Here is a 26,142-nt window from a genome sequence, read left to right as displayed (position 1 = left end):
ACCTAGTTTTAAAATGACCAAAGCCAGGTCTCCCTGGTGGTGCAGGGGGTAAGATCTCAGCACTATCAAGCTCTCGCCAGCCACTGCAGCATGAGTTCGATCCCCAGCCAAGGTGCTGGCCCACAGGGCGCACAGACCTCTCCTGTCTCCCCGCTGCTCCCCTCAGCAGTGGATTTCAGTGGATCCCCCTGTTCTGCTCCCCACTGTCCTGGTGGATCCTCCCACCCACTCCCGCCGCCTCTGGCCTGCAGCCAGTCCTTGTATTCTCGTGCACGTTAAACGGTGGAGTCATGGGGTGTGAGTTGTGCCACACAGCCCGGCCTCCCTAGGCCTAGCCTGGCGCTTAGTGGCGGCGCCTCCTGCTTTCGCCCGGCCGCTGGGCTCCGCGTTCCCGCGCTGTCCTGCTCCTGGCGCAACAGCTGCCGGGACGAGCTGCACCCCCACCCCCACCCCAACCGCGGGATCCAGAGTCGGCCTCTCCCGTGAAGGTCGCCACCCGGCCCCAGCGCCCCTGGGCCCGGGCCCGACGCTCTGAGGGCGGGCCGCGGGGCGGCCGGGCCTGGGTCTTGGCGCTGAAGCGAGCGGGGAGGCAGCCGGGGCTCAGGGCTAGGAGCGCCGCGCGGGAGCCGCGTGGAGGCGCTCAGGGGGTCGGGCCTCGGACTTAGCCTCCTTGGCGGCCCCACGGGGCTGGTGGCCCGCGCGGCCCGGAGGGTGCCGGGCGGAACCCCGCGGAGCGGCCGCGGCGCGCTCGGGGCAGGCGGGCTCCGCCGGGCGGGGTGCGCGGCGCTTCGGGGGCGGGCGGCGCGCAGGTGGGTCCCAGGGAGGCCCCGGTGCGCGCGGGGGGGCTGGGCGGGCGCGCGTCCCGCGGTTGCCTAGCAGCGGCCGGGAGCCATGGAGGCGCCGCGCAGCACCGTGAGCGCCGCGGTCCGCGAGCACCTGCGGCGCCTGTGCCTGCGCGAGTTCCCGTGCGGCGCGGGCAGCTGGGTGCGGGCGGGCGCGGGCAGCTGGGTGCGGGCGGGGCGCGGTAACGGGGTGCGGGCGGGGTGCGGGCGGGGCGCGGTAACGGGGTGCGGGCGGGGCGCGGGCGGGCGCGGGCAGCTGGGTGCGGGCGGGCGCGGGCGGGGTGCGGGCGGGGTGCGGGCGGGGCGCGGGCGGGGTGCGGTAACGGGGTGCGGGCGGGGCGCGGTAACGGGGTGCGGGCGGGGCGCGGGCGGGCGCGGTAACGGGGTGCGGTAACGGGGTGCGGGCGGGGCGCGGGCGGGCGCGGTAACGGGGTGCGGTAACGGGGAGCGGGCGGGGAGCGGGCGGGGTGCGGTAACGGGGCGCGGTAACGGGGTGCGGCGGGGCGGCCTGCGGGCCCGGGGGCTGCAGGCACGGGCCGGGGCAGGGCGGGGGCGCCCCGGGAGCCGCGGGTCCGGGAGCAGCCGGCGGGGAGGTGCGGGTCTGGGCGTTTCGGGAGCGGCCTGACCTGGTGGGGGGCGGGCGCTCTGGGGCCCGGGGCCCTGCGGGGGGCACGGATAGGGCCCGCCTGGACCTGTGGGCGCGCACCCAGGCGGGGCGCAGGGACCTGGGCCAGCAGATTCCAGGCTCCTGGGGAGAGAAGCTCATCCGGGCGAAGATCCAAAGGACACATGGGGAGACCCCCAGACCCCCCGAGCCCCCTCCGTTCTGCCGCCGAGAGGCTGGTGGATCGGAGAAGAGTCTCGGCCTCTGCATTCCAGTCTCTGGGGGAGGGAGGCTTCCCTCCGCCGCTTCCCGGGGGGCGGGGGGGGTGGAGCGAGCCCTGCCCCGGGACGGGTACGGGGTGGGGGGGTAAAGCCAGCAGGTGGCGCCCGAGGGCCGCCCCCTCTGCCTGCTGCGCTGGTCCTGCGAGCTGCTGGGGGGGGGGGGGGCGCCAGCAGGCCCAGAGAAGGGGTCCGGCTTCTCAAATGAGCCTGGGGCCACTTTGGGTCTCCCGCGGGGCTGAGGGGGGCTGTGTGGCCCCATTTGCCTGGAGGAGCCAGTCAGGGCCCTTCATTCACTCAGGCCTGGCTGGGGCTGCCGTGGAGGGTCTCCGCGCATCTCATCCCCGGGCAGCGGTGGGAGAAGGCGCCTCTGGGGCCAATTCTGTCCTCCACCGCCGCCTGGACAGGCCCTGGGCCTGCCCCTCAGCCCGCTGCCCCCCTGCGCTCTCCTTGACTCACGCGTGCCCCTGAGCCTGCACGTGGCACATCAAGTGTCTCATCACCTGCCTTGCGGGCCACGAGGTTCCCAGGTTGAGAACAAGCCCCTAGAGGCAGGAATGGACCTTTCCAGCCGCGCGTCTCCCCTTGTTCAGCGTGAGATCTGCAGCCGCAGCCGCCACAAGCGCCGCTCCTCACTGCCCAGGGTCTAGACGCGCCGGCCCGGCCGTCCTGCTGCTCGGCCTGCTGGGGCCTGAGTGTCTCAGATCCCTGGGAGACGGTCCCAGCCAGAGGTCTCTCTCCTCCCTGCAGAATAAATCCCGTTTTCTGCCTCAAACTTGTCGAACCTGGAAGGAGCCGGCCCCCGGGGAGGAGGAGGAGGCCGTGAGCCCCGGGGAGGAGACGGTGGAGGCCCTGCTGGACCTGGCCTGCAGCCCCCAGTCCCCCTGGGCGCTGCCGGAGGGCTCCAGCGCCGAGGACCGGTTCCTGAGGGAGCTGGCCATCCGCAGCCCCCCGGTGATCACCAACGGCTTCTTCTTCTCCTACTTCCGGTCCCTGCGGGTGGTGGATAAGGAGGTGAGCCGGGGCTTGGGGGGTGCTGGCGGCAGCATGAGGGTGAGCCCCAGGGGCTCGGTGGGAGGCCGCGGGCCAGCTGGGGCTTGTGCTGGAGACTGGAGAGGGGCGCCCGCGTGTCCTGCAGCTCGCTCCCGGCCTGCCCTGGGGCGCCCTTTGAAGGCCCCGCGCTGGTTTCGTCCTCCGACCGCGGGCCGGGGCGGGGAGCCGGCCGCCCAGGAGAGTCTGGCCCTGAGAAGCCTGCTCTGCGCCTGGCCCAGCAGAGCCCCCAGTGCCGGGGACACCTGGTCCCTGAGTTGGCTCGTTTCCCGAGGAAACGGTGACACCCAGGCCCGGGGCGGGGGGCGGGGCGCTCCCACCAGTGTGCCTAGGACTTCCCTGGTGTTGGCGCTGAGAGTGTCATGTCAGGGGACCCCTCAATCCTGGCGCAGCTGGCCCCGGCGGTGCCCCTGGAGGAGAGGGCCCCGGAGGCCCGATGTCTCCGGAACCAAACGGAAGCCGGGCCTCCCGGCCCTGCACCTCCAGCCTGAGCTCGGGAGCCGGCGTGACTGCTCAAGCCCTTCGGGGTCCCCGGGGCTCGGGGAAGCAGCTCGCGGCGGAGGGGACCCGGGACGGCGGGTGTGGTGCGGGCTCCAGGCAGAGGAGGGCTGAGGGTGAAGGACGCAGAAGGCTTCGAGGAGCCGCCCGCTGCCGGCGGGCCTGGGCCAGCGCTCCCGCTCCGCTTCCCCCGCAGGTGGACGAGGTGGACAGAGACCTGCTGCGGTTCCGGAGGCTGGAGGAGCTGGTGCTGAGCGCCAACCGAATCCGGGAGATCGACGCCGCCCATCTGCCCCCGACCCTCAAGGTAAAGGTCCCTTGGGGCCAGCGACGCCCCAGGCCCGGCCCCGCCTCGGGAGGCCCCGGGGGTGCTGGGGCCGAGCGCAGCCCGGGCGTGGGAGCCGCGGGTCAGGCCGAGGCAGAAGTTCAGTGACTTTGCCCAGGCCCCGCAGTTCCAGACCCAGGCCCCCCCAGAGCCGCAGGCAGGGGCTCGGCTCTTGTTCCCGGGCGGGGAGCGGCCGGGCCGGCGGGCGGTTGGCCGGGTCGTGGCTTCCCGGGGGTGGGGTGGTGACAAATTTCGGAGATTGCGACGGTGCCGCTTGGCGCTGCGGACGCTCCCGCCGGCGAACCGTCCCCGGGCCCCGGGCGGACGGCAGGTTTCGCGGGGCGTGTGTTTCACCCCCCCAGCGGAGGGTGGGCCGGGCTCCATCGCGAGCCCTCGGCCGAGCCTGGGGCAGTGGCGTCCACGCTAAAGGCCGAGACCGGAGGCCGCGGGGAGAGGGCCGGGCGCTCCCTGCAGGCCGGGGCTGCCCCTTATGCCGTCCAGGGCCGGGTGGTTTCGCGGAGAGCCGACGCCTGGGCTCAGGTGTCCTCTCCTGCCCGCCCTGACGTCGCTGCCCGTTCCAGTTCCCCCTCAAGAACAGTCCACAGCGCCCGCCCCGGGAATGCTTCCTGCGGGAGCCCAGCCGGGCGCAGGGCCGAGGCTCCTCCGGCTCCTGCAGCGGTGGGGGGGCCCCCGGGGTGCCTCTGAGGGCCCCTCCCTGCCAGGTGCTGGAGCTCTACGGCAACCAGATGTGCAGCCTGCAGTGCCTGTGCGCGCGCCCGCCCCCCCTGCTGCAGCACCTGGGGCTCGGCCACAACAAGCTGCTGGGCCCCTTGGAAAGTGCCTTCATCACCTCGAACCACTGGTAACTCGGCCCGGCCTGAGGGAGGACGGGGCCGAGCGGCAGGCAGGGCTGTGCCCCCGTGGCTTGGCGAGCCGGCCCTGCTCTCTTCTGTAGCAGCTCCTGCTTGGCCGCGAGCTGCAGGCCTAGGATTTATGTCCCCCGCAGTGAATGCCCCCCTCAGGGCCCTGGAGCCGCGCGGGGCTCGTGGGCGCAGTGAGAGTGCCCGCCCCGACCCCGCTGCCCGGCCAGTCCTCAGCCCTGGGCTGCCGCCCTTGGCCCCACGGTCACTTAGTGCGGGCTGTCCCGGACCTGCAGCACGCTGGGCGGCCCCCCGGCCTCCGCCCCAGCTGGGACCTCCCAGTCTCCAGACAGCACCCCCGCCCCCCAGTGGCCCGGGTTCAGAAGTTCGGGCCACGCCGGATGGCGCTGAAGTCAGCGTGCGCCTGAGGTTGTCCAGGACAGTCCCCTCCTGACCCCCAGACCCGCTCACCATCCAGGCCCAACCTGGTCTCCCTGGACCTGAGCTTCAACGACCTGACGGGCCTGCAGAGCATGGTCGCCAGCCTGCGCTCGCTGCCCCGCCTGCGGCTGCTGCTGCTGCAGGGGAACCCGCTGGCGCTGGTGCCCTACTACCGCGGCTTCACCATCGACAGCCTGGCCCGGCTCTGCGTGCTGGACGACATCACCGTGTCTCCCAGCGAGAAGCACCAGTTCCGGGGGCTCAGCCACATCGGGGGTGAGGGGCTGCCCCGCCTCCACGGAGGCCCCGGCCGCGGGCTGGCCGTCGGCTCGCCTCCTTGGTCAGAGTCCGCACCCGGATTTTGACCCCCGTGACTGGGATCCTGGGGACGGGACTGGCCAGGAGGCTGCTCGCCGTCCCCTCCCTCCCTTGGCCGCGGGAAACCGGCCTCCCGTGGCGGCCTGAGGTCCCCCCCTGGTGGCCTCACCGCGAGGTGCACCGCGGCCTTCTCCAGGCTGGGGAGCTCACGCCAGGGTGAGAACAGGGGCTCCCGCAGCCTCCCGGGCGCCCCCCGGGGAGACAGAGGCCCTTGATCTGCAACGTTGCTGCACAGGCTGCAGGGGCCGCGCCGGGGGTCGGTGTCCGGGCCCCCCACTCGCCGTGCTCGGGCTCAGAAGTCCGCGGACGGCGGGGCGCAGACCTGGGTGGCGGGGACGGGCCCCCTCGCTCGAGCTCCCGCACTGCCGCGTCCCCCCTGCAGAGTTCCTGGCGCAGGAGGCGCAGCTGGTGGTGACGATCGGAAATGTCGTGGGGCTCCCGGACCCCAGTGTCTCGGACCCAGAGCCCGGGCCGCTGGGCCCTTTCGTCACCTACAGCTACTACGTCACCTACGACTTCGTGGAGGACGAAGGCAGCAAAGGCACCCAGTACGGCAGCGTGCTGGCCGAGGTGAGCGCCTGCGCCCCGCCCCCCCCACCCCCGGCCGGCAGCCAGGCCACGGCTGCTCGGGAACCCGCACCCCTTCTTCCCGCCGAAGCGGGGGGCCGGCTCCCCTGCCTGAGCTCCCCGCTGCTCAGCCCGGCTCCCCAGCCAGGCGGCGCGGGGGTCCTGCCTCGCTTTGTTCTTGGCGCAGAACTTTCAGGAGCCACAAGCCGGGCTCTGTGCCCCCGCCTCTGAGGCCAGGGTCCGCTCAGCCCGCCCGGCGTGGGCCCTGGGCAGCACCGTCTCCTCTGCAGATCGTCAAGCCCTTGTCCTCGGAGCAGCTCGGCGAGGACTTCCTGGAGGAGGTGGACGCCTCGCAGGGCTCTGCGGAGCTGTCCCCGGCGTCCGAGCCGGAAGAGCTGGAAGAGGCGGGCATGCTGGCAGCCCTGCCCAAGTCCACCAACTCTGCCGAGGAGCTGGCCAAGCTGCGCCCCAAGATCGATCCCCGGCTCTTCCCGTCCCCGGGGTAAGGAGGGAGGCCCGGCGGGGGAGGCCCGGGCCGCCAGGAGCACAGCCAGCCCTGCGGCTCCCTCCCGGCCCAGGCGCCATGGCGGCTGCGCCTCCCCGCTGGGCCCCGCGGGCGGCGGGCGGGCCTCGCGCTGTCCTCTCCCTGGGCCCTCCGAGGCCCCCCGAGCCGCCGCTCCCTGAATGGCCGCAACCTCTGATCCCGGCGGCATTTCTTTAGTCAGTGTTTTGGGCCCAGGGGTGCTGAGGGCCTCCGGGGCTCGTGACTTCGGGGCAGCGCAGGTGAGGACGCACCTGGGGGGGGGCCCATCGGGAGAATCCCCGCTGGGCCTTCAGGGTGCAGAGAGAAACACTTGCCTAGCTGGGGGGCAGGGGGAGGGGCGCGCAGGTGGGGTCCCGGGGGGGTTCACCAGTTTTGCTTAACGAAAGGGGCAGGAATGTACAGATGGGGGCACGAGCTTCGGCCAATTCTGTTGTGAGCCCACCTGGCCGCCGCCTGGGCCGAGCAGAGAAGCTTCACCCCCGGGGGGGGGGGTGTGTGAACTCACAGGGCTTGAGGCCTCGTTCTCGGGCGCGCGGCTGCGCTGAGCCCTGCTCTACTGGGGGGGGCACCCCCAGGCTGACGCCCTCCCAGCTCCCCGGGCGCGAGCCGCGCTTTCTCCCCCGTGGGTTGGGGTCGGGCGCTGCCCTGAGTCGGCCTGCGAGTGCCCCCCCCGCCCCCCCGCCCCCCTCCTGCTCGCCCAAGGCAGGGCATCGTCCCGGGTCCCCGAGTCCTGCCGCGCTCCGTTTGCGAGGCCGGGCCCCGGGGAGGCTCGCGGGCTCCAGGCGTCCCCTTCGCACCGCTCGGGAGCGCCAGGTGCCGGCGGAGCTTCTGGACACGTTCTGGATTGTTCTCTGCCGTCGCGGGCTGCGGGCCCGAGGGACCCTGTGCTCGGGCTCCTTCTCCCCCAGGACGGTCCTCTTCAGCACCGCGCACAAGCCCTGGGCCGAGGCCATGGCCTTCGGCTACGAGATGCTCCACGCGCTGGCGGACCTGCGCCGGCTCAAGGCCTTCCTGCTGGCGGGGACCACGGTGACCGTCGTGGAGGAGAAGGTGGGCGCGGGGCTCTGCGGGGTGTCCTGGGGCCCGGCGCCCCGTCGGCCTTCCAGAAAGATCCGCCCGCCCGCCCTCCAGATCGTCTCCTGGGCCGCCGCGCCGCCCTCCGACAGCTCCCTGCCCGGCAGGAGGCGCGCCCCGGACAAGGAGAGGCGGGCGAGAGACCAGAAGGGCAGAGACGAGCAGGACAAGAAGGGGGGCGCCGCGCGGGACCGGGCAGGGAAGGAGGAGAAGGTGCGTGGGGCCGGCCTCGTGGCGGCGCAGGGCTCCCCGGCCGCCCGGCTCACCCCGGGCCTGCCCCCCAGGAGCGAAAGCTGGTCAAGAAGAAGAAAGAGCTCCCCAAGGACCTGCGCCAGGACCCCCCCGTCCTGCGGGTGCTGGGCAGCAGCCCGGTGGCCCTCGAGCCCCTGCTGGCCGGGGAGCCGCTGGTGGCTGCGCTCTGCGACTTCGGGGTGCTCCACGTCCCGGACACCGAGAAGCCGCCGCTTTTGAGAGTACGGGGCGCCCCCGTCACCTGCCCCCCCAGAAACGGGGCTGGCCGAGGAGGGGCGGCGGGCTGGCCCTGGAGGAGGGGGGGGGAGACGGGCTCTGAACCCCTCCCCGGAGTCCCCCCCGGGCAGGCCCAGCACCTCCTGCCCGGACACCCTGACCCGCCTCCTGGCCCCGAGGCCCTCTCAGGGGCGGGAGCCTCTGCCCCTTCCCGCGCCCCAGCAAGATCTTTTGTGGTTCTCGCTCTCAGGACTCAAAGGCCAAGGGCAAGAAGGCCCCGAAAGGTGCGGCGCGGGCTGGGGTTCCCGGAGGGTGCCCCCTTCGGGCCGTGGAACCGGGGCCGCGGCGAGGGCGCTGGTCCAGAGCGGGGTTTGCTTCTTGCAGCTCCCGACGGTGGGAAGCCCAGGCCCAGGCCGCCGGGGACAGGTGAGCCCCGAGCCCCGCCGCGGGCTGAGCCGCTCTGCTCTGTCCGCCCCTTTTGGGGGTCAGAGGTCTCCCTGGAACCTCTTTACCGGGGCTTCAACCCCTCATGGGGGCTCTTCCCTCGTGGCCGAAGCACCCCCTGGAGGCCCATCTCCTAGCGCCTTTGCCTTTCGGGGTTCAGGCTCAACACAGGAATCGGGCGGGCGGGGGGCGCAGACATCCCGACGATGGCAGCATCTCCCGAGCGTCCGCCTCGGCCTGGGGCGGGAGGAGCGGCGCGCGGGAACCCGGCTTCCTGCAGCCGGGGGTGATGCCGGGACAGGCATTCGGGGAGGGGCCGGGGGGGGGGACCCTGAACCGGGCGCCCTGGCCCTTCTGGCTCCCGACTGTCCAGCTGCCGCCGCCGGCCTCGGGCCTCACAGGCCGCTGCGTGGCTCAGACGTGCTGTGGCCGGGCCGCGGGCAGCCACGGAGCGTCTGAAATAGAGGAGGCTTAGGTTTCAGTTTTCTTTTCTTTTCTTTTTTAAAAAGATTTATTTATGCATGCAAGAGCTGGGGTACAGGCCAGAGGTGTGGGGGCGGGGTGAGAGGACGAGACAGAGCGGGGAGCAGAACAGGCGGATGCGCTGAAACCCACTGCGGAGGGAGCCGCGGGAGGCAGGAGGGGTCTGCGGCGCCCTGTGGGCTGCTCCCTGGCCCGGGATCGAACTCGTGCTGCAGCGGCTGGCACAGCTTCCCGGGCTGCAGCGTAACCCCTGGCCAGCAGGGCGGCCCCCCGAGTCCTGGAAAGAGCCAGCTGGCTGGGAGGGAGGGGGACCCTGGGGTCAGGGCGGCGGAAGGCAGGGCCCTGGCGACCCGGCTCACAGCAGCCCGAGAGGGCGGCGGCCGCGGGGGGCGAGGGCGGCCGGTGCCCCGAGCGCGGCCAGACGGCCGAGTCTGAGGAGACTCTTATTTCAACGGAAAAAGAAATGCCGGAAAGCGAGGGCAGGAGACGCTCGGGGCCGGGGCCCGCCGGCCGCTCCGGGAGGCCGGGAGGCCGCGGCCCGGGCGCCCGACCCGCGCTCTCCCCGCAGACAAGAGGCGGTCGTGGGCGCCCGCCCCGCCCGCGCCGCCGCGGCCCGAGCCCCTGACGGTGGAGGTGCAGGTGCAGCTGGGCCAGAGCCGCTCGGCCGAGGAGGCGCTGCGCGCGGTCCCCCTGCTGGGCCCCGACTAAAGGCTGTTCTGACCACCGGCCCCGCGTGTTCTGCCGCCGCCGCGCTCGGTCTCCCCGCGCCCGGGGAGGGGCGGCCCCGCGAGGGCCGGGCGGGCGGGGCGCAGGGTCAGGTGGGCGGGGCCGCGAGGGCCGGGCGGGCGGGGGCGCAGGGCCGGGTGGGCGGGGCCGCGAGGGCCGGGCGGGCGGGGCCCCGAGGGGCGGGCTGGCGGGGCCGCGAGGGGCGGGTGGGCGGGGCCGCGAGGGGCGGGCGGAGCCGCGAGGGCCGGGCGGGCGGGGCCGCGAGGGGCGGGTGGGCGGGGCCCCTAGGGGCGGGGCCGCGAGGGCCGGGCGGGCGGGGGCGCAGGGCCGGGAGGGCGGGGCCCCGAGGGTCGGGCGGGCGGGGCCGCGAGGGCCGGGCGGGCGGGGGCGCAGGGCCGGGTGGGCGGGGCCGCGAGGGCCGGGTGGGCGGGGCCGCGAGGGGCGGGGCCGCGAGGGGCGGGTGGGCGGGGGGCGCAGGGCCGGGTGGGCGGGGCCGCGAGGGCCGGGCGGGCGGGGCCCCGAGGGTCGGGCGGGCGGGGCCGCGAGGGCCGGGCGGGCGGGGGCGCAGGGCCGGGTGGGCGGGGCCGCGAGGGCCGGGTGGGCGGGGCCGCGAGGGGCGGGGCCGCGAGGGCCGGGCGGGCGGGGGCGCAGGGCCGGGAGGGCGGCGCCCCGAGGGTCGGGCGGGCGGGGCCGCGAGGGCCGGGCGGGCGGGGCCCCGAGGGGCGGGGCCGCGAGGGCCGGGCGGGCGGGGGCGCAGGGCCGGGCGGGCGGGGCCCCGAGGGCCGGGCGGGCGGCGCCCCGAGGGGCGGGCTGGCGGGGCCGCGAGGGCCGGGTGGGCGGGGCGCAGGGTCGGGTGGGCGGGGCCGCGAGGGTCGGGCGGGGCCGCGAGGGTCGGGCGGGCGGGGCCGCGAGGGCCGGGGCGCAGGGTCGGGTGGGCGGGGCGAAGGGCCGGGCGGGCGGGGCCGCGAGGGCCGGGCGGGCGGGGCCGCAGGTGCGGGCGGGCGGGGCGCAGGTGCGGGTGCGGCGCAGGTGCGTGCAGACGCGGGGGAACCCGGAGCGGCCCGCGCAGAGGGTGCCGCGGCCCGCGCTCCCGCCTCCGCCCGGCGCAGGTAGGCCCCGGGGGCGGTCGTGTGGGCTCGGGGCGCCGGGGGCAGCGCGGGGGTCGTCCCGCCGCGGTGGACGTGGGGTCCCCGCGCGGGAGCTCCCGCTGCCGCTCGGCTCTGCTGGCCCCGCCGGGGCGCGAACGCCGGGACGTGCAGCGGGCTCCGGGCTGGCGCCGGCCGCGGGCCCACGACGGGGCGGGACTGGCTCCGGCCCCCGCGGCGTTTGGGCCCGCGGAGGCTGCGCCGGAGAGAAGCGGCCCCGGGTCCTCCCCTCGCGGCCCGCCGAGGACCCTCGGCCGCCGCCCGACGCCCCAGAAACAGCTGCAGGCCCCGGACGCGGGCGAGGTCTCGCCTTGGGGCTCCCTGCGGAGGGGGCGCGGCGGGTCCTCGGCGGGTGCGGCTCCTCAGGCCGCGACCGCCCCTGGCGCCTCCCGGGCTCGCCCCGCGGTCCTGCGGAGCGCGTGCCCGGCCCCCCGCCGTCGCCCGGGGAGCGGCGGCGCCCCTCCCAGCCAGGCACCCCCTGCACCCCGCCAGCCCCCCCAGCGCACCCCGTGGCCGCTCCCCGCCAGCGCCCCCCGCGGCCGCCTCGCGCCGGCGCCCCGTCTCGGCGGTCCTGCCCCGGCCGCGCCCTCCCTCGCCCCCGCGCCCCTCTGGCGGGCACCGGCCCCCGCCCTTGCGGCCGCCTCCCCGCTCCCGGGGCCGCCGAGCGGCGCTGGTCACACGGCCTCGTCGCGTCCGCCCGCGCGGCCCGAGCTCCTGGCGCCCGAGGCCTGAGTGCGGCGGGACCCCCGGCTCGGGGGCGGCGCGGCGGCCGAGAGCTGCTCCGGCGGGGGCCGCGGGGCCCGGAGGCCTCGGGCTCAGCGGGCGGTGGCGCCGAAGAGCGTGTGGAGGCTGCGGGGAGGCCGGAGCCGGGGTGGGGGGCGGGAGAGGGGGCCTCGGGGGAGCCCGGGCCTGCAGCTGGCTCTCCCCTGAAGCCCGGAGCCCGGCGCCCCCACCCGCGGCGCTGCCTGGTTCCGCGGGCGCAGGCTCCCCAAGGGCAGCTCCCGGGCTGTCCCGACGCCCCCCCCCAACTCCACGCACTCTGGAAATGGTTCGGCTTCAGGTGGGAACCCCGGGGCCGGGCTCGGGGCGGAGAATGAGCCCAGCAGGCGCAGCTGCGCTGGCGCCGGGCGCGAAGGCTCCGGGCCTGCTGGGCAAAGCCCGGCCCGGGAGCGCCTGGTTAAAGCGCCGGCCGGTGCTTTCGGGAAGAGCGAACCTGGGGGCGCTGGGTCCGGGCCTCTGCCCCCCGGGAGTCGGCGGACAGCGTGGAAAAGCCCCAGGAGGCGGGGGAGCTGCCGGCGCGGGAACCCCGGCCTCAGGGCCAGGGCGGCGGCCCCCCGCGCTCAGCCCGCTCTCCTTGCAGGACGCGCCATGCTCCGCAGGCCGGGCTGGCCGGTGCTGTCCAGCGCCGCGGTGCTGCTGCTCGGCTGCCTGCTCCTCCTGAAGAGGCCGGCCGCGCCGGCGGGGGGCTCCTCGGCCCCCCAGCCCTTCTGGGCGCCCCCGGGCCCGCGCCGCAGCCCGTGCCCGCCCAACCTCACGCTGGCGAACGCCTCCCCGTCCCTGCCCGGCCGCCACCGCCTCTTCCTGACCTATCGCCACTGCCGCAGCTTCGCCACCTTGCTGGCGCCTTCGGCCTGTGCCGAGGACACCTTTCTGCTTCTGGCCATCAAGTCGCAGCCCGGCCACGTGGAGCGGCGCGCGGCCATCCGCAGCACCTGGGGGCGCGCGGGGGGCTGGGCCAGAGGCCGGCGGCTGAAGCTGCTGTTCCTCCTAGGGGTGGCAGGCCCCGCACCCCCGGCCGAGCTGCTGGCCTACGAGAGCCGGGAGTTCGACGACATCCTGCAGTGGGACTTTGCCGAGGACTTCTTCAACCTGACGCTCAAGGAGCTGCACCTGCAGCGCTGGGTGGCAGCTGCGTGCCCTCGGGCCCACTTCATGCTGAAGGGAGACGACGACGTCTTCGTCCACGTCCCCAACGTCCTGGAGTTCCTAGACGGCCGGGACCCAGCCCAGGACCTCCTGGCGGGAGATGTCATCCGCCAGGCGCTGCCCAACAGGAACACCAAGGTCAAGTACTTCATCCCGCCCTCCATGTACAGGGCCCGCCACTACCCGCCCTATGCGGGGGGCGGAGGCTACGTCGTGTCCAGAGCCACCATGCGGCGCCTCCAGACAGCCGTGGAGGAGGCTGAGCTCTTCCCCATCGATGACGTCTTCGTGGGGATGTGCCTGCGACGGCTGGGGGTGAGCCCCCTACACCACGCTGGCTTCAAGACCTTTGGGATACAGCAGCCCCTGAACCCCCGGGACCCCTGCCTGTACAGAGGGCTCCTGCTGGTGCACCGCCTCAGCCCCCTGGAGATGTGGACCATGTGGGCGCTGGTGACAGATGAGGGGCTCAAGTGCGCAGCCGCCCCTCTGCCCGGGCGCCGAGGGCTAGAGTGAGCAATAGCCTCAGAGGGGACTCGGTGCCGACGTCCGTCTCGACGGGACACTGGGAGCCGGGACAGTGGGCCCTTGGCCGTCTAGTCGGCCGCGTCTCTGTCCCCTCCCCCCAACCCTGCTGATTAAAAACACAAGCCTGCCGCACCCGGGGCCCTGGGGCTGTCCCAGCCTGGTGGTGGAGCGGAGGCTGCAGCGGGCTCCAGAAAATAACACACATTTTCCTTTTTAAATGCAAAAAAAAATTCTCCTTCAGATACAATAAACTCAAAGAAGGAAATGAGAGCTGTGCGGAAGTCAGTCCTGTTGAGAGCACCAGGGACACTCTGTCCAGCCCCCTGTGAATAAAGGACTTTTGGCTCCTTGGGCCTGAGCTGTCCTTCCAGGGCGCTGCGGTCAGGACAGAGGTGTTAGGAACAAAAAGAAATCTAACGGGATCAGCCACCCCTCCCCGCCCCGAAACGCCTGTCTCCGGAGGGAGCCGCCACTAAACCATATGGGAAAAGGTGAGTGAGAGGGAAAACGAAAGTTAAATAGCTACTAAACTTGTGGGCATGACAAAAGAGGCTCCTCCTCCTGACCCAGCTTGGTCAGCTGCTCCGGGTGGAAGGCAGAAGAGTGGATGAGAGGGCAGCGAAGCTGAGGGGGGTGAAATGTGAAACGGGGTGCAGTGCCCATGGCTAAGAAACAGGCCTAGCGCAAGCTGGAGACCACAGGGAGGGGCAGGCACTCGGCACAGAGGCCTCTGGCCCGATGGGCCCTGGACGAGACCCGCAGCCTCCTCTCCGCGCGCAGAGAAAGCTGCGTCCACCCTCGCTTTCCCCACACCGGAACGTGGCAGAGGCGCGGCCCTCAATCCTCGCGCAGATAAGCCTCCTGCTCTGGCTCAGCCCGCTCGTCCACTTCCTCCTGTGCTTTCTGGCGGAGCTCTTCAGTCTGTGCTTCTGCCAACTTGGTTTCTGCTTTCTGGGAGAGCTGACGTACTTCTTGCACCTGCGATTTCACCAGCTGAATATGATTCCTGGCAGTTATAGAGGCCTGGTCTGCTCCTGCGAAAGGAGAGGACGATGAAGCTGAGCAAAGAACAGGGTAGGAGAGGCGAGTGGACACAGGTGAGGCGGCCAGGGCCTGTGCTTGTCCTCAGAGCCCCTCTTGAAGCCCCTCCCCCGCCAGCCTTCTCCACGTCCACATCCCGGTTTGCAGCTTCCTTCCTCTTTATGGTGAACACCCCAGCGTCTACCTGCGCCTCTCTGTGGCGATCATAATTAGGAAATATAATTCCCACAATTTTGTAGCTACTAAGCTTAGTTAGCTTTGGGTCTAGATGCTTTATGAATTTCTTAATACAGTTTCTTTTTGACAAAAGATCACTATTAAAATTCTCAGGTTTCTTTCATCACCTTACTCAGATCTTCAGAGATAGCTAACCTGGCTACGGCACACAGAAAAGAGTGTGTTACTGTTAACTTACATAATACATAAAAGATACTGGACATATTTTGTAATTGTTTCATTTAAAACTGAGTTCTAGGATTCCTTTTACACGCCACTAGTGCATTTTGTTATACAGATATGCACACTTTATGAAATCATTTCTAGAACAGGTGGTTTTTTTAATCTCCCTACATTGAGAACCTCCAGTGCAATGGTGGAAGGTGGTGATGAGCAGGCATCTTTCTCTGAATTTCTGACCTTCATCTTTCTTACTAATTGGATTATTTAACCTTTACCATGTTAAGAATATTCTCTACTCATAATTGTACAGTTTTTAGGCATATACTGTTACGATTTAGTCTGCAGATCTCAAGTAGTGGATGCTGTTGACAGTTTTCCCCCCATGTTGAATGAACTATGGTATTTTTTTTTTTAAGATTTTTTACTTATTTATGCCTACAAGAACTGGGGTGTAGGCCAGAGGTGTGGGGTGAGAGGACCCACCAGAGACAGAGTGGGGAGCAGAACAGGCGGATCTACTGAAACACTGCTGAGGGGAGCAGAGGGGAGACAGGAGAGGTCTGCTGCGCCGTGTGGGTAGCTCCCTGGCGGGGGATAGAACTTGTGCTGCAGAGGCTGCTGATAGCTTCACAGTGCTGAGACTTAACCCCCTGCGCCACCAGGGAGGCCACCTGAAGACTTATTTTTGAGTTGGGGCAAATTCTATATCCAGTATATATCTCTCCAGTTAAACATTCCAAAATCATTCTTTTCAAACTCTTAAGCTTTTGATTTTTTTGGTCTTGACCTCAGAGCTTTGTATCAGTTTTGCCTTGTTACATATTTCATGACTGAGGTCTTTTTGAACATTCCTTCCATCCCTTTTTACTTATGCAAAAAAGCTTCATTTTTTTCATTTAGCTTTCTGACTCCACTGTGCCTTCAATAATCTGTTCTTTAATACAAAAACACCCTTTCCCCTGCCCAGGGACACTCGGCACAGGGGGAGACGCCAGAGGTCTTACTGACATGGTTTTTCCTTTTAGATGCCTCATAAGAACTTTAGGTCTGACAGCACAAAATCCTTGATGCTGGGCACACATCACATGTGGATTGTGGAGCTTTCCCAACCTTCTTCGTATCAAGGTAAACCATTTTACCAGGGCCGGGGGAGACAGTTATTTCTGTAGGACAGCCTACGACAGAATGTCCAATCCTGGACCATTCTGAACACCTCCAGACAACAGCTCCAGAAGAGAAAAAAGGACCCCTGGGTCCTTCAGCTGATTCTGACATTGCTCTGCCAATTTCTGGGGGATAGCTTGTAGCTAATGGCTTGCTTAATCTTTAAAATCTTCAACCTTCCTAGGTCATTTTCTCTTAGGTGTGCCTCTGTAAACTGCTGTGGCTAGAATTTAACACAATATAAAAGTATCACTTAATCTATTCTTAGTTACTGTGATTACTGATATTTAAACTTATTCCGATTTTATTCTGGATTTTTAAATTAACAGGCTTTCTTTTAAATCTTTTCTGCCTTAATAAAATTTATCAAGTTTTCTTTGATCCTTCCAATTCTTTTTGTGGTGTTTAACAGCTTTTACTTCTAAAATAAATAACTAAAATTTAACCTTCAAAACTACTGACAAATGTTACTAAATCTTGTACATTGTATCTCAGTTGCATCTTTATAAGCTAATTTTTCTTGGGGGGGGTGTGAATAAATCGGGTAAAATTGTATGGTAAAAGATAACTGAATTTTTAAAGGTGAACTTAATATAGTATATATACAAGTTGATTTTTAATGACACACACCTGAAATTTAGTATTATGCAATGTTCTTTCAAAACAAAGTTTTTTTCTTCAGACTCGTTATCCAGAAAGAATGTATGGTTGGTAAACTTTGTCTCAATATCATCTTCATCCTCACATTTAAATTACATCTCTTTTCAGTGCTTTATTCATTCTGTTCTGGGGAATGCCTGCTTTTCCAGAACATGCTAACTCCTCCTACAGATAAGCCTGTACAGGTGAGTCTAAAGGTAGCCGGAGATGCTCGCGCTGCTGCAGCATCTCAGCCAGTGTCCCTGCTCATTACACCTGGAAACTCTGCTCCCACATCTGGTGTGGCGCCACTATATCGCTACTTTCACACTTCCACTGTTTCACTCTTTGTTTTCAGAATCTTTAATTCCTCAGGCTTGACTAAAAAGTCTTCTATCAGACTGGGGCCTGCAGCACCAAAGCTAAAAGTATTTTAACATAATGGTTAGTAAAAGCTGGTCCTAAGCTCTAATTTCTGTGAGTTACCTAGCTTGGTACCAATACAGGAAGATGTTAACCTAAGGTTTCCTTCAAAATACATTTAATTATAAACCACTCGGCTCATGGCCACGTGATTGAGAGTAATGTTCAAAAACATCTTGGTTAACTTTAATAACTGCTTTTCTATATGTGGGTCCCCAAATAAGAGGCCGAAGCCCTGGCCATCAGGATCAAAAGCTTTAGAATTTGATCTCTCTGACCACACCCCACTGGGCTATTACTATAACATAGCATCTTGGGTGAATTACTTAACCTCTGTCCCCCAATATCTTCATCAGCAAAGTGGGAATGACGACAACAGCTCCTACTTTAAAGTATATGAAATGTTTACCATCAGGCCTGACAGACACATACTCAATCAGTGACAGCTGTTCTGGTAGTGGCTTTGTCACTGAGATTCCGGGCCTCCCTGCTCCTACCCATCCAAAAAGCTTCACATAGATCAATGGTCTCGACTCCATGACTGGTCATAAAATTATCCGGTTATTTAAAAAAAATAGAATCTACTTGGAAGCAATGAAAACTTCCAAATTAGTTTTATCATCTTCCATTTTCTCGATATTGACAACCTAGCTTCTACTGTCTGGTTTATAAGTTTATTTTTCCTGTTGTGCAAATAAAGCGTTGTTTAATATACTGGAAATGGAAACATTTTCTTATGGCCTTAAACTATCTAAGTCCCTCATTTTACAACTAGATGAAAACCAAGTTCAGGGTTTTACTATGGAGATGCCACTTACCAGTCTGGTAGGCAGCTTCTGCTGCCATCTCTGAAAGACCAACTGCAGTCATCCAAGTGGTTTCCAATTTCAAGTATTCTTGTTGTTTTGAGGTCATCTGTAAATTAACCAAACACAGCATGAAGAGGTGAGGCACCTTAAGTGGACTTACTCAGATGAGTACATTGAGAGAACAGTTCCTGGCTGCCCAGCTGCAATGCTGTGGGGGCCACGACGGGACGGGGCAAGAGCAGTGCGACAGAAACAGCTGCTTTTCTGTTTACCTCCACTCTGGCGCCGATGATCACCTGCCACACTTCATCCTCCTCCTGGGAGTTCATCTTCCCCAGCAAACTTGTATATTGCCGGTACAGCGAAATCAAGGTATAAACAGCCTACAAATATAAACGAGTCTGAGTAAATAAGTGACATATATTAGGGTTAGTGAAACAACTTCATGAGATTACGTTCCATTACAGTGAAACTGCTCTTCAGTCCCGCCTCACTGAATTTAAACTGTCCTATGAAGTAAAGGTGTTCTAAGACATGAGTATCTCCCCTTGTCAACTTGTGTTTTTAAGAGCTTGTCAGCAATTTAGAAGGCAAAAGAGCAAAATATACAGGGAAAATTCAGAAGGTTGACAGAGGTAAAGCTGCCGGGAAATAAAGGTAAACACATAAGTAGGACTTTCAAATCATTGTGGTCACCCACATTATGGTGGTTTTCAAACTGTCCTCACAGAATAACTCTGGTGCTGCTGGTGGATTGTGGATCCCTTTAACCCTGACTGACCTTGATCAGCTTGCTTCCCCTATCTTATACAATGGGCTGACATAGTTAAAAAGGGTTCCCAGAAAAAGTCTAAAATACAGTGCTTTACATCAGGTCTCAGCCAACTCCTTTTTGGTAAAGAGCCAGAGTAAACACCTTAGGCTTAATCAGAGTTTGCTGCAACCATTCCATTGATGAAAGTAGTCACGGAACGTATCATCGAATGAACCTGGTTGTGTGCTCGGAAAACTACAAAAACAAGCATCAGCTGGATTTGATCTGTGAGCCAGTTTGCTAACTCCTGGTTTAGATGATCAAGACTTAGCTTAGAGGACACTTACCTTAGTGTAGTCGGTGATGGCTTCAATCAAAGCATACGTGGTCTGAGAGAGAAAGGTAGAGGTGCTATCTGTTACCAAGGACACTGCTCTCCTCATTAGTGCATCATTACTAAGAGAATGAGGCTCTGATTTCTGAAAGACAAAACATTTCCACTCAGCTTCTCATCTTAGTTTAAGAACTGCATCATACAGAGACAAGTGAAAGAGTGTGCAGGTGCCTGGGGCTTGAGCAGCATTTGTTCTATGCTTTTTAACTTTTTCAGCTTTATTTTAGCTAAGACAATGTCGAAATAATTCAAATAAACTTCTTTATATAACCAGTAAAGTACCATGAGTTATTCATTATCACAGTGTTAAATGCTTGGGATGTACTCTCCATCCATCAAAAAGCTTCAGCATGTGAAAGGCTAGGGGAAACTGGGAAATTAAGTGACTTTTGAGAGCCGTGGCTAGTGCTTGTACTGGCGGGGGGGGGGGGGGGGGGGGGGCGCATGCCCAGGTGGCCAATCACTTACGCGAGTGAGAACAGGTTAGAAGAGGCTTCAAGAGTTAGGCTTATCGGAGCCTCCCTGGTAGTCTAGGGGTTAAGACTCAGTGCTATCAAGCCACAGTGGCCTGAGTTCGAGCCCCAGCCAGGGAGCTAACCCACACAGGGCACAGCGGGCCTGTCCTCTTGCCTGCAGCTTCCCCTTAGTGTGTGTCAATAAATCTTCTCCCTTACCCCGCCTCCGCCCCCCTCCCAAAAAGAATTGGAAACAAATCGAAAAAATTAAATGTCCCGGTGGCTCAACGATTGAGCGCTGGGTTGCGATGCTGCCCGTCAGCCTTATGCAGCACTCGGGGATCGAGCCGGCCACCGGCGAGGGTCCGACATAGCGCGCAGACCTCTCCTGCTGCCCACTGCTCCCCTCAGCAGTCTATTTCATCGGTCTGTCTGTTCTGTTCCACCGCTCTGGCGAATCCTCTCACCCTCCCGCACTTCTGACTGTACCCAGTGCTTGTAAAAATAAATAAATCTTTAAAAAAAAAAATGCCTACAAGGGGCAGGGTGAATTGAGTCTAGAAGCTGACTGACATAAAAATCTGCATTATTCACTTGTCCAGGTATTATCACTTGTTTCCCCATTTGTTCCGACTAACTTTCTAACTTTCTCCCATTAAGCGACACATTTAGACCTCAAGCTTAAACTTAATCCCAAGTTTGTATGTGCCCTTTCCACTATGACTTGCTGACTGATAAGTGATCAAACTGTTGTTGCATGTCAGGAGGGGCTTTAAGAGAGGAGGGACTAGACCAGGGCTCCTGAGTTGGAAGGTACAATAAGGTAAATTCATTTGTTGCACACAAGTGTGTTCAGGAGACAGCACTAGCTGGAGCAGGGAGAGGGCACTGGCCGGGGCACGGGAGTGCTGGGGGAGCTGGCTGTCAGGACACACGACGGAGGGCCACCGCAGGCTTATGATAAAACAAAAATGGGATGGCGGCTCCTGCAGGAGAACGACTAGAGGGTCCCGTCATGTGGCCCAGAACTGAGGCAACGGGTTCAAGAACACTACAAACTGAGAAACGACAACCCCCAAAAAAAGTTTTGAAGGAAGAAAAGGTTAATCCTAATTGGGTTGAAAATGGTCTGGTGTTCAATAAAGGGTTTTGGGGTAAAAAGATGGGTCAACATGCAGAGGTGACAGCTGAAGTGAGACAAAGGGTGAGGGTGCATAAGTGAGCCTCAGAAGATGCTGGAAATATATTTGTGATAAATACACAAATAAGGTATAAGGACTAACTGGCCAAAACCGGGTTTAGCTGGGTTCTTGTTTAGTTCTTCTTGGTAAAGCAAAGCCACTGATTTTTTTTTTTTGGTGGGACCCTCGCGGGCAGCCGGGGATTGAACCGGCACTGCAGAGGCTGTGGGCAGCCTCACAGCCCAGCACTCAACCACTGCGCCACCAGGGGAGGCCCCTCAGCCACTGATTTTTTAAAAATCGTATCTGTCTACATTCCCCAAACTGGTTTCCTCCTCTAAACCCTCTCCTCTCCAGCCTAGTAAACAGCAATTTCATTTAGTTGCTTAGGTCTTTTCCACATTGCAATCTAGGTTATATACACTCATCTAATTCAGCAGCAGCACCTCCTGACCACACTCAGACTTTTCTCCCCATTTCCACTGCGGCCCACTCCACTTGATGCTGGCCTAGAGCAACAGCTTCTTACTGGTCTTTCTGGTTCCACACAGCAACCTTAAAAACTTTTGTCAGTTTGTAACAATCTTGTGTTAAAATCCTCTGCAGTTTCACTTTCAGAATAAAATCCAAAATTTTACAATGGCCTACAAAGCACAAAACACGATTTGATCCTCAGCTAATTCTTACATTATCTATTTCTCTCTTCCTCTCTCCAATCTAGCGACACTAACCTCCTTGCTGTTCATTACACATATCCTGTTTCTTGGCCTTTGCACTTGAGAGTTCCTCCCACCTGGCAAGCTCTTGCCCCGAGGTATTATTTTGGTTCATTCTCTCAAGGTCATTTGATGTCTTTACTTAAACATCACCTTCTCAGAACCGCTTTCTGTGACCTCCTTACATAAAACAAACCCACCACCTCCCAGCAGCCCTATTTGCTTATCCTATTTGTTTTCTGCATTAGCCCATATCACCTAGCATTTTGTATTATGCCTATCTGCTTGCCCCACCCCAAGCTTTATGAGAATAGCAACTGTTTTGTTCTTACATTCTCATGGTAGGCACTTAACAAGTAGTAAACTGTTGAATTGCAGACTATATGTGTTCTGATCTCTCCTTTCGCCTTTATTTTTTTAAAGATTTTAAAATTATTTATTTATACAAGAACCGGGGTACAGGCCAGAGGTGGGGTGTGTGTGTGTGAGAGAGAGAGAGAGAGGATTCACCAGAGACAGAGTGGGGAACAGAACTTTCCCCTTTATATAGTTTTAGTAACTTTGTTAGGGAGAAATGATGTCCTGAGCAGATCCACAGTCAGGCACCCTGTTTTGTATTGGGGTTGGTCTACAACAACTTCACATATGGGAACATGACTATATTTGCTCAGCTCTGAAAAGAAGGGGCTGGCACCCGTGGAGAATACACCATCATGCTGCGGGCGGGAGCGGCGGGTAAAGCTGAGAGCCTGGCTGATGCATCACTGGGCACCTGAGACTTCAAAAGGCCTCGCACGGCACTCCAAGGCGCGCAGAGCCAGGGCAGTAGTTTACCTGCGCGATAGGAACCGCACACAGGGTCACACCGACTCCGACTGCAACCGTTTTGCGCCATGGTCTTATCAATTCCGAGAAGCAGCGCCTCCTGAAGTGAGCGGCCACCGGCACGCACTGTCTGTACCTGGAAACACAGGCTGGCTGAACTGGGCACCGCCACCCACTGCCGTCTCTCCAACGTACCACGGGGGCCGAGAATTCCAACAGGGGCCAAACAGGAGCCTCAAGACCACGCCGGCCGGGCCTGGCGGGTGACTGGGCGCCGCGGGGCGCAGGGGGCCCTGGGGAGACCCCAACCCGCCGGAAGGGCTGGGCGGCGGCGCGGAAGGCGGCGAGGGATCCGGGGCGTTCCGCAGGTGCCTGGCTCGGGGCGCCCCAGGCCGCGAGACGCGCTCCCGCAGGCGGCGCCGGACGCCGAGGCGCGGGGGCCGACGGCCAGGCCAGCCCGCACCCCGACCCTCGGCGCCGGAGGGCTCCCGTGCAAAGCCCGCCCCGCCCCGCGCTCCTCCGTGACCTCACCGGGCCAACGGGGCCCGCGGGAGGCCAGGCCGGCGGAGGCTCGGGAGCCGAGGTAACGGGCAGGCCGGGGAGGCGGGCCGGGCCGGGCCGGGCGAGGGGCGGGAGGCCGCGGCCCCGGGCAGTCGGGCGTCCTCGGCAGCGGAGAGGGGCGGGCCGCTCGGCCGAGGAAGGGCGCGCGCGGTGGCCGGGCGGCTACTGTGCTCTCGGCGTCACCTCCCTCCGCGGCGGTACCTGAAGAAGGAAGCTACGCTCCGCGACACCCAGCTCCTCAGAGCCGCCATTCCGCGGCGGGCGGACGCCAGACGCACACGCCGGAAGTGACGCCGAGGCGGGGGCGGGGCGCGGCCGCCTCTGGCCGCCCCATGGCCACGCCCCCGCCCGAGGACGCAGCCCGGATTGGGCAGGCGGGGAGGGGGCGGGGTTTAACGGCCGTAACGGCCGCGCTAAGCGCCCAACCGCCGGAGCTGGCGCGCGGGGCGGGGCCGTCCCGAGGCTGAGCGCGCGGAGCGGGCCGGGGCCCTGGAGCCGGGGTCGGGCGGCGTCGCGAGGGGCCGCCCCGCCCGGGCCGGAGGCCGAGCTCTCTCGTTGGGGGGGGGGGGCGCGACCGGCCGGACAGGCGGCCGAGCGGCGTCGGGTGCGGCCGGCGGGCGGGGCGGGCGGGGCGCTGTCACTTCAGCACCAGGAAGTAGGTGGTCCAGCCGGCCAGCAGCAGCGCCCCGATGAGCACCGTGTAGCTGAGCAGCACGAAGGCCAGCAGCTCCCGCAGCAGCCGCAGCACGTGGACGGCGGACGAGGCCGGCATTGCCCTGCGCGCGAGGCCCCAGCACCTGCGGGACAGGGGTGCCGGGAGACCCTGAGCTCGCAGCCGACGGAGCCGCCCGGGCCCGACCGCCTGCAGGAGTCGCCGAGCACGTGCTCCGAGCCAGGCACTGTTCCAGGCAGAGTGGATACAGGGGGTGGGACCAGGCCCTGGCCCTCAAAAAGTCAACACACTTTAAGGCTAAGGAGGCGCCAAGGGATGGTTTTCTCCATAATGACCTCCTGCGCTTTCTCTTCGCATTTACACCGGGGAATTCTAAAACTTCCCCTCATTGATCTGCTCTGGGCTCAGAGAAGTTTGTTCCCAGAGCCTCGCCTGCTGCATTAGTCTTCACCACCGCCCGCCCTCTCCTTCCCACCCACCTCCTGCATTTTTAATACTGTGAGTACTGCTAATGGATATAATAAAGCTTTCTCTTCCCATCACTCAAGCTGCACTTGAACAGAGCTGCCTGGGAGGGGAGAAGAGACCCATTGGGGTGGGAGAAAGGCGGGAGACTCACCGCAGACCCTCTGTAATTCCCCACCCTAAGCTGAGGAGCTCTGGTACATGGTGTGAAATGCCCTTCAGAGCAGGAGTGCCAGCTGGCGGCCATCTATTTGACGCTGGACTCCCCTTCCCCAAGGTGTTTGGAGGCATCTGATCCAACCCTAATATTGTCCACCACAGACACAATCAGATGGTAACAAGTATAAGCCTTTGCCTCCACTGCTGCCCTCTCTAGCAACTCCTCTCAATGCCAGCCACTTGCACCCCTTTCCCCAATCCACTCACCCAAGTTTCGGGGACCACTCCACCGCGACAGCACCGCTCCTCTTGGGTCTGGGAGTCTGAAGGTAGGCTGTGCACACTCTGGTGATCTCAGCAGAGCTGAGGGATTTTCAGGCAGCTGCCGCACTCATCAACTAGGCGTGGTCTAGAGACCAATCATAATCTCCACGTGGTCCCTGGGCTCTCAGGGAGCTGCGCACAGCTGATCCCAGGCCAAGCAGGGCACTGGTAGCCCTGCCCACCCTCTGCCTGTGTCATCACCGCAGCCCACAGGGCTCCGGGTTGTCTGCAAAGCTCCTGATTTAGGCTGAGCACATGGCACTCCAGGGGGTATTTCACACCCCTGCTTGTCTTCTCTAACCACTGCAGATGGGATAATGTCCAAATCCTTGTCTAACAAACTCACACTGAGAGCGGCCCCACACTACTCTCGAAGCTCCAGATGAGAAGACCCAGCATACAAACGGCACACACACACTTAGGACCTAGGTCTAACTGGAGCAGAGACTGTTGTCTTCAAGAACATGCAAGTCTAAGATGCTTGGGTGTGAGAGCCGGGAGCTTAGTGACCCAAGAGCCCCCAAAGCGCTTGACTCGAATTTATAGTTTAGCAGTTTAGAGAGTCATTATACAGTTGCCTCCCCAATGAGCCCCCCAGCTTCAACCCCTCCAAACAGGAGGCAAAACAAGCCAGCTGGGATTTCAGCCGATACTGAGCAGCCTCTTGCTCAGCGGTGACGGCGACGGAGAAGAAAGCACAAACTTGATGCTGCCTCTGGTTTGCTCTTGGGTAGTAGTTTGTAGTTAAAGCCTGTGTCCTGACCTTTTAAAAAGCAGGCAGTGCGGACACCAGCCCTTTCTATCAATATCATCATCCAGAAGCAAATGGCTCCTTAATTTGATCAGGATCTCTTATTATCAAATCAGTGCCTGGCCGGAGCCTGGCTGAAAACAGGAGCGGAACATTATCAGGCTGCCCAGGAAGCCGGCGGGAGTAATTGCTCTCTCAGAGAACGGCCCGTTGAAGAGCCCCTGTGTCCCGGGAAGGATGACCGGGATTTATACCCTCGTCCCACAAGAAGCAATAGATGAAAATGAGGTTATTCAAAGAGGCTGTTCCCTTGAAATCCTATCCTTCAAATGGCCTCTCACAGCAGGTGCACATGGTCAGCCTTTGCAGCCTCCAGTCACCACCTAATCTGGAGACAGTTTATCTGAGCAACTGAGTAACTGAAGCTGAGAAATGTGACTCGAGGTTCACATGCATTCATCTAGAAAACTATGAGACGTTTTACGTGACTCTCGTCAATTTTTGACTGACAAAAAGGCACCCTCTTTCTCATAACACCATCTGACTGGGGCATCAGCTCGAGTGTCTCAATCTCCTACACACTTAGGGTCTGCACGCTGCCGGCACTGCCGCCGCAGCTCTCATAGCCCCTCTTCCTGCCTGCTGTGGACACTCAGCTCATTCTTTTTATGTAGTTCTTGAATTCAACTCTCCTGAAGACGCTTCCTTCTAGTGACAGGCTGAGCTTTAATATACATCTGAGAACAAGACAGACCAGCACAATCCATTTCCAGGGAGAGCAGAGCTAGAACGGACTAGAACTCTCACGGAGACCTTCACTTCCCAGTTCTCTCCAAGGATTAAATGTGTTTTAAATCCTCCCTTGACTCCATTACCCTCTTGTTCCACAGTTAAAGTTCAAGTGTTTCTCTGTTGGCTAAAATCCAAGTTTATAATAAGACACAAAACAGAGCCTATGTAGGTTTTTTTAAATCTACGTAGACTTCTTTGTTGTGGGGCCGCTGGGGTAGCAGAACTGTCTACCCACCTAGACAAAAGTTCAGACATGATGTAAACAATCCACCCCCTCCAAGGATGAATGCACCATTCACATAGCGCCTCTCAGTAAGGGCCTCCTCCTCGGAGACAAAGACTGCTTCAAGTATTAGGTGAACTGACACAAAGGCGTATAATACATAATTATCCACCACTTTCTATTTTCATACAAATGAAGCAAGTGATGTTTCTA

General features: G+C 62.6%; 4 protein-coding genes across 7 annotated transcripts; 2 read left to right on the top strand and 2 right to left on the bottom strand.

Annotated features, from left to right (window-relative positions):
• Positions 1 to 891: 891 nt before the first annotated feature.
• LRRC43 (leucine rich repeat containing 43) lies at positions 892 to 9,564 on the top strand (the record flags this gene model as incomplete). Its single annotated transcript, XM_084253177.1, has 11 exons — positions 892 to 984; positions 2,475 to 2,738; positions 3,469 to 3,579; positions 4,320 to 4,459; positions 4,936 to 5,174; positions 5,659 to 5,846; positions 6,134 to 6,345; positions 7,296 to 7,674; positions 7,746 to 7,934; positions 8,180 to 8,213; positions 9,425 to 9,564. 11 exons carry the CDS (start codon positions 892 to 894, stop codon positions 9,562 to 9,564), a joined length of 1,989 nt encoding a protein of 662 aa, XP_084109303.1.
• Positions 9,565 to 12,095: 2,531 nt separating this feature from the next.
• On the top strand, positions 12,096 to 13,169 carry B3GNT4 (UDP-GlcNAc:betaGal beta-1,3-N-acetylglucosaminyltransferase 4; the record flags this gene model as incomplete). The annotated part of the gene is made up of 1 exon (XM_084253176.1): positions 12,096 to 13,169. One exon carries the CDS (start codon positions 12,096 to 12,098, stop codon positions 13,167 to 13,169), a length of 1,074 nt encoding a protein of 357 aa, XP_084109302.1.
• A 753-nt stretch (positions 13,170 to 13,922) lies between these two features.
• Positions 13,923 to 22,957, bottom strand: DIABLO (diablo IAP-binding mitochondrial protein). 4 transcript variants are annotated; one of them, XM_084253070.1, is made up of 6 exons: positions 22,744 to 22,957; positions 21,991 to 22,117; positions 18,758 to 18,889; positions 17,929 to 18,039; positions 17,666 to 17,762; positions 13,923 to 14,215 (listed from the first exon to the last, which is right to left on the bottom strand). In XM_084253070.1, the coding sequence occupies exons 1-6, from the start codon at positions 22,791 to 22,793 to the stop codon at positions 14,019 to 14,021; spliced, it is 714 nt and encodes a 237-aa protein (XP_084109196.1). In that variant the 5' UTR covers positions 22,794 to 22,957; the 3' UTR covers positions 13,923 to 14,018. The 4 variants fall into 4 exon arrangements, with proteins under 4 accessions (XP_084109196.1, XP_084109198.1, XP_084109197.1 ...); XM_084253072.1 differs by having other exon boundaries at positions 21,991 to 22,111; XM_084253071.1 differs by having other exon boundaries at positions 21,991 to 22,134; positions 22,761 to 22,957.
• A 222-nt stretch (positions 22,958 to 23,179) lies between these two features.
• On the bottom strand, positions 23,180 to 23,314 carry LOC311184274 (uncharacterized protein; the record flags this gene model as incomplete). Its single annotated transcript, XM_084254129.1, has 1 exon — positions 23,180 to 23,314. The coding sequence occupies one exon, from the start codon at positions 23,312 to 23,314 to the stop codon at positions 23,180 to 23,182; it is 135 nt and encodes a 44-aa protein (XP_084110255.1).
• Between the last annotated feature and the right edge of the window lie 2,828 nt (positions 23,315 to 26,142).

Source organism: Talpa europaea, assembly GCF_964194135.1.
Source record: "Talpa europaea genome assembly, chromosome: 14".
Classification (NCBI taxonomy): domain Eukaryota; kingdom Metazoa; phylum Chordata; class Mammalia; order Eulipotyphla; family Talpidae; genus Talpa; species Talpa europaea.
Note: the sequence above shows the minus strand (reverse complement) of the source record. Positions and strands in the feature narration are given on the sequence as shown.